The sequence below is a fragment of the Cuculus canorus genome, chromosome 7, assembly GCF_017976375.1.
Source record: "Cuculus canorus isolate bCucCan1 chromosome 7, bCucCan1.pri, whole genome shotgun sequence".
NCBI lineage: Eukaryota > Metazoa > Chordata > Aves > Cuculiformes > Cuculidae > Cuculus > Cuculus canorus.
In genome coordinates this window covers 36,504,359-36,511,352 of record NC_071407.1, presented here as the reverse complement: position 1 = coordinate 36,511,352, position 6,994 = coordinate 36,504,359, and the positions used below count along the sequence as shown (strand labels likewise).

At 43.8% G+C, this 6,994-nt stretch overlaps 1 protein-coding gene across 1 annotated transcript in view; it reads right to left on the bottom strand.

Annotated features, from left to right (window-relative positions):
- Positions 1 to 245: 245 nt before the first annotated feature.
- Positions 246 to 6,994, bottom strand: part of RNLS (renalase, FAD dependent amine oxidase) — an 80,519-nt gene continuing 73,770 nt past the window's right edge. Inside the window, exons 6-7 of the mRNA XM_054071831.1 lie at positions 6,672 to 6,847; positions 246 to 531 (exon numbers count right to left, since the gene is read on the bottom strand). Of these exons, the coding sequence (XP_053927806.1) occupies positions 379 to 531; positions 6,672 to 6,847 (329 nt within the window). The 3' untranslated portion in view covers positions 246 to 378. The remainder of the gene's footprint in view (positions 532 to 6,671; positions 6,848 to 6,994) is intronic.

Here is a 6,994-nt window from a genome sequence, read left to right as displayed (position 1 = left end):
ACTTCCAGGGCTCCAAATGCTGAGAAAGAGGGAACTCTGCAGCTCTGTGGGTTTTTGTGCTGCTTCAAGTCAGGCTCTGCTCCTCGACACAAGTTTCATGGGCTGTAAAAGTATCAGGAGACCTGGCACGACGGCTGGAGCTCAGCACCTCTGACGAGAGCCAGAAAAAGCTTTACTTCAAGCAAAGTAACCATTCACACCACAGACCCTGGAAAATTCCATTCAATTTCAACCCAATAATTATTACGGCACACCAATAGATCTTCTGTTATTTATTTTTGCAAGATAGAGGCCAGTGATGTTAATACTAAACTAGAATTCAATTCGTCATAGTAAAATTCATCATAAATCCAGACTTAGCAGCTGACTTTGAAATTGCTACAAATGACACTTCACAGCTTCTGCAAGACTCAGAGCAGAATCTATGCAGCCATCAAAGTTGGAATGAGTAAATCCATCGCCCCCACAAATCAGGAGAGGTTGAGTATGAAGAATCATTTGCCCCAGACAATTGGGAACAGCTTTTGTAACCTGGAAAAGAAAAGTATACATGGAGATGGAAAAGAAAGTATTTTATCTGCCTGAATTTCATGCCAGGAAGGTTCACATTTCTGAGAAATACAAAGCAGCCCTCCCAACCCAGATTGTATGTCCAAGCATTAATGATCAAAGTACCACAGTCAAATAGTCATCTTCTGGAGTTAAATAATAAAGCTTTCCTGTAGGTGGAAATACAGACATTTTACAGCCCTGTCCTGTCTTCTTCTCGGTCTCAGCAGAAACGAACTGCCTGTCCCTGGACAGGTGAGGCATGGAGGTCTCTAAACTAGAAGGTATGAAGATAAAGGATCTCACATCAGCAAAGGTGAGCTTGCAAAACCCCCCAGGTAGGTAACTGTTCAACAAAGGAAGGTGAGCCTGCCATTTCCAAGAGAGCCTGCAACACTCTTGGGTTGAGCAGGTGACCTTCTTGGATGGGAAGCAAGTTGAACTTCAGACTTAAAACTGTCATGATGACCTGCCAATGCTTCATGTTGCCGTGCAAGTGTACATACAGTCTTGGGACAACCCACCCTGTCTCCAGCTCTGTTACGCTGGTCTCCTTTTTTCATCTGAGTAGCACAACAGTTCTAGATATTGCTAGAGATGCAATCAACACTTTCTCTGTAAGCGGCATGGGACAACTTCTGCATAAGGTTGCTTTGATAAATATTTAATGTCATTCTCAATATATGCATTGTATTCATCTTAAATGTCGTTTTCCTGGCTCTGTACCCTCAACTAAACTTGTATTTGTGGAGTGGAGGCTCTTGAGCAGTCGAGTGTAACAATCCTAAAAGCGAATGGGCTTTTCTTTGGCCAGTACTTATTAACCCGAAGCTACCTGGAACTCATGGGGAGAACAAGACCTCTTTTTGGTATCGCACTTCATGACAAACACAAATGCACGTCAAACGGCAGACTAAAGCACAAAGTAACTGTGGTTTTACCAAACTTGCTGTGTCACATGTTGTTGTAGGCTTCTCAAACTTATGCAAAAAGGCTGTCAGTGTTGTAATAAATCACTGCATCCCAGAGCAGCACCAGTGAATGCCAGCACGGAGATGAGGTGGCAGCAGCAGCAGCACTGGCCTAAAGGTAAGTGTGAGGGCAAGGCAGGGTGAGGCAGAAAAATAAGACAGGAAGTTGCAGGCTTGATGATGTGATTGGAGGAGGAAGGTGGGAAGAAATGGTCAAAGAAAGGGAATGACAAAACAAGACTCATAAGGATGAAATGTTGCAAAAGAGGAAAAAGCATCTAGAAAACAGAGAGAGGGGAAAAAAAGAGCAGAAGCACAGCAGTTGACCAGCAACACAGATCAAACCATGGAGACCATAAAGCATGTCAGAGAGTACAATTTTCTTTCAATCATTTCTTGACTTTCTGTCTTTGGTCCAAAAACACGTCTTGGACTCCTGCGCATTAAACCAGTGCTGTATCCCGCTGGACCACTGTCAGCTTCGGTGAGCAAGACCTAATGTCCAAGGCATCTCATTCAGTCGGGGGGGGGGGGGGGGGGGGGGGGGGGGGTTTCCATTGATTTAAATGTACGCTGAGTTAACCACTGCTGTGCTGTTATAAGACAGGAATTCCAAGTATGGATCAGCTGTAGAACACCCACATCGATGTTACTGTCTGCGTTTTTTGTTACTGGTATGCTAGCATCTCTTTAAAAGAGGTAATTATCTGAAATTAATTTGTATCCAGTTGCAACCCATTCTCCTTTACTGGAAGACGGAGAATTTGTGCCCATTTTTAAAAAGTCTAGAAAAGACAACCCTAAGAACTACCGACCTGTCAGCTTCACCTCTGTGCCTGGGAAGATCATGGAACAGATCCTCCTAAAAGCTATGCTAAAGCACAGGGAGGACAGGGAGGTGATTAACGGCGGCCAGCACGGCTTCACCAGGGGCAAGTCCTGTCTGACCAACTTGGTGGCTTTCTATGATGGGGTAACCGCAGCAGTGGACACGGGTAAACAAACAGATGTGATGTATCTGGACTTCTGAAAAGCCTTTGACTCAGTCCCACACAACATCCTTCTCTCTAAATTGGAGAGATATAGATTTGATGGGTGGACAGTATAGTGGACAAGAAACTGGGTGGATGGTCGTATTCAAAGAGTAGTGGTCAATGGCTCAAAGTCCAGATGGAGATTCGTGACAAGTGGTGTCCCTCAGGGGTCTGTACTGGGACCAGTGCTGTTTAATATCTTTATCAACGATATTGACAGCGAGATCGAGTGCACCCTCAGCAAGATTGCCGATGACACCAAGCTGAGTGGTGTAGTTGCCACACCAGAAGGACAGGATGTCATCCAGAGGGACCTGGACAGACTGGAGAAGCAGGGCTGTGAGAACCTCATGAGGTTCAATAAGGCAAAGTGTAAGGTCCTGCACCCGGGTCGGGACAATCCCTGTTTTCACTACACGATGAGGGATGACGTGATTGAGAGCAGCCCGGCGGAGAAGGACTGGGTGCTGGTCAATGAGAAGCTTGGCATGAGCCGGCAATGTGTGCTCACAGCCCAGAAGGTCAACTGTGTCCTGGGCTGCATCCAAAGCAGCGTGGCCAGCAGGGCGAGGGAGGGGATTCTGCCCCTCTCCTCCTCTCTTGTAAGACCTCATCTGGAGAACTGTGTCCAGTTCTGGAATCCTCAATGTAAGAAGGATATGGAGCTGTTGGAATGGGTCCAGAGAAGGGCTACAAAGACGATCGGAGGGCTGGAGCACCTTCCCTATGAGGACAGGCTGAGAGAGTTGGGTTTGTTCAACCTGGAGAAGAGAAGGCTCTGAGGAGACCTTATAGCGACCTTCCAGTACCTGAAGGGGCTACAAGAAAGCTGGAGAGGGGCTATTCATAAAGGCTTATGGTGATATGACCAGGGGGAATGAGTATATACTGGACAGTGGCAGATTTAGACTTGACATTAGGAAGAGTTTCTTCACTCTGAGAGTGGTGAGACACTGGCCAAGGTTGCCCAGGGAAGGTGTGGCTTCCCCATCCCTGGATTGTTCAAGGCCAGGTTGGATGGGGCCTTGGACAGCCTGATTTAGTGAGAGGTGTCCCTGCCCACAGCAGGGGGGTTGGAACAAGATGATCCTTAAGGTCCCTTCCAACCCAAACTATTCTATGACTCTATGATTCTATGATTCTATGATTCTCCTTTACTCAACTTAAAATAAGAGTCTATCCGTGTAGAGTAAATTCAGCCAGAGATCGTCCTTCCGAGATTAATTTTAGGTCAGTACTTAATTTATTCCTAAATTTTTCTCACAGATCAAGCTCTCTGAGCATAAGCAATGAAGAAAGCTTTAGCAGAAAAAGGTTTTTTGAGTGTCCTTCCTTCTTGATGACCCAGTGCTTATTTGATGCTGGCTGCACCAAACTGCTTCTGGCTTGTCATACTGATCAGAGGATCAATATTTTCATATCTCAGCCTCCATCCTTTTGCCTGTGCCGCAAGACTGTGCGGTCAACATAGCAAAGGCCCTCACTCTACACGTAGAGGCTGGGGAAAGGAATGATCCTGCCTGTCCTTCAAGTTCTTTTGAAGGTGTTTTCCCATATAAATTCCAAATTACCCTCAGCTACCTGGCACAGCCTGTTGGATCTCCATCCTCAAAGACTTCAAGACTCAGATAGACAAAGCTCAAAGTCACCTAGTGCTGGCTTTGAGCAACAGGTTGGACTAGAGACCTGAAGAGGTCCCTTAGGAGGTTCCCTCTGAAGAGGTCCAGTTTTTATGATTCTGTGTTTTCCTAGGACTCCTTCATACATATAAAAAGTGACTCTGTCAAAATGACACAATGAGTTGGGAAGTCGTTGGCTGTGAAAGCTAATAGTGTCTTATTGTAATTAAAGCAGAGGATCCAGAATTGCAGCTGTGCTGCTAAGTAGTGTCAATAGGACTTTGGAAGTCCTAATCCCTCATCTGCCATGGATAATTGTAATGTCTGCATTTTAATCCCAGGATTGTGTTTGGCTATGTGAAGGACATTACAGCCAGATTTAATTAATGAGTAGGATAAATCCCATCTAACAGAGTGAAGGGAAAGATGCACCCATCCTACCATCCTTCTGTGGCAACAGCTTATTAGAACTGAAAATAAAGATCACTTTAAGAGAAAGAGGGAGCTCTGTCCCAGAGATTTAATTTAGGTCATGATTATTGTACAGGGTGGCAATAGAGACCTCTTTATTGAGATAACAAATCTGACCTACACTGACTTATTTGCAGTCTAAGACACATTGACATTCATCCACCGAATTAAAGACTGGTGATAATTCCTCCTGTGACACAGTCATAAAGCACAAGCAGCTGCTGAAGTCAGTGGTTTGGGTTAGCAGCAGCACGGCTGATAGCAGGCAACAGAGGCAGGAAAAGAACGCAAGAAGAGCTGTAAATTGTACAGTGGTTTGAGAAACTAACAGACCATCATTCAGCAGTACAATGCAGTACAATGTTTGAATGTGATTTTTAAACACGGGAAGCAGGGTGCACACCTAGATGACAATTTTGAAGCAACTGTGGAAAATAAAGAGCTCATTCCTACAGTCACTCCTTCAGTTACCTCTAAAAGATGAAGCAATAGCTACAAGATTAAAATGAAACCCGTGTGGTCATAATTTTGCCAGGATTCAAAAAACACAGTTGTTTGGTAGAACCCAATTGAGCCCTCTGTTTATTTAGCAGTAAGAAATGAAATGCTGTTCTCATCTTTTCCTTTATCCATGTTTTCATGGTGAACTAAATCAGCACGGGCCATAGATGATGCATATGCTTATATGTCACCTTTGGCACGATGCGAAAGTGTGAGTAGTGCAAGAAAAAGGCATATTAAGCCCTTTCCCTGTGCACATAAACAAAGTGGCTGATTTTGACAGATTTTATGACACAGCTCTGTGGCAGCAGCAGTAACTGGACTGAATTCATTCTGTTTAACAATACTTCTTACTTTGTTTTGGGAGCCCTTTCCAGACTTGGTCAACCAAGTCACTGTTGGAGATAGAACCAGTTCTTCTCCTTCCAACCACCTGCAGCTCCTGTGCTTGCAAGCAGTCGGTAAAAGATAATGCAGGAGAAAATATCAGAAGTTGAAACCAGAACAGGATGCCTTAACATCCTGTACAAAGATACGGTTACCAGCAATCCCACCCCACCCTGAACTCAGAAAAAGGAACATTTAAAACATACCATGATTTTTGGATGAGTTATCTGAAACATTAAAACCTATGTGAAGGTCATTTTTAGATGGCATTTGAGAACAAATACTATGAACGAGGAAAGAATCTGCAAACTACAGATCCCTAACTTGCACAAATAAACTTTGTGCTAATGAGACTAGGTTCCTAAATTGGACACAGATCAAGGGGTTTGAGCAGACTTCACAACTGTCATTTGCAGTAACTTTTCCAGACTTTATAAAAGTAAAAATTTTTAGGAGACTGCTCTAAGTAAATATTTTGCATCAACTTCCACATTCAATGTCACTAATGTAATTTCACTTGAGAGGCTTTAGGTAAACACGTAGATACACTCCAATAGTCTAGGAAATTGCCAACAATTTCCTTGGATTTTTAAAAGAAGACTGTAAAATATACAAATTTTTCTATTATTACCCTTAGGTAGTTTACTTTAAAATATTTCTCATGTAACATACTGTTAAATTGAACTGGGCCAAATCAAATAATAACAATTAGTACGTCTGAACGCGAGGACTTCTGTTGCTCTGTGGTCAGGAGGGAATTTTGCTAATAATACCGCATACTTTCAGATACAGAAGAGACAGATTGAGTCATATTTTTAAATACCAGTGCAAATACTACCAAATTATGTGGGATTTGCTTCCTTCCTGTGCACTGCTTCTATCCCCGCTGCATAATTTACCACTGAGTCAGGTCCACTCCATAAAAAGATGGCTAGAAACCATTTGTCTGTTGTTGGCCGCTCTTGGGTCCTGCGCATGGCTACCTGGCGGAATGTATTACGTATTACAGATTTGGAGCAACGATCCCCTTTCGCTCCTCAAGGATGAGAACCACTGGGTTGTATGAAGTCCTCTTTCTTGCATCGCAAGTTTGTACCATGGCAGCATTCTTCTACCTGACTGATCCCACCACAGATTACCTGAGAGTATCTCCATTTCTGAAACTTGATGCTGGCTGGTTTTGGCAAGGATGGCACAATCTTCTCCAGGTGACTGAGAATTAACTGCTGCACTTCCGCAGGGTCTGAATTCAGGTTCTCGCTTCCAAATGTCACAGTTGTGTGAACTACAACTGAGGGCCCAATTTCAGGAGACTCTGAAATAAAAAAAGAAAGATGCTTTTAAAAGATTACTCATTAATACTTGCCTTCCCTGCAAGCTGACAGGTGTGCCTCTAGCCTAGGAGTCACCTAGGAAGGAAAATATCTGTGGCACCACCCTGTTCTTCCAGCTGGAAAAAACA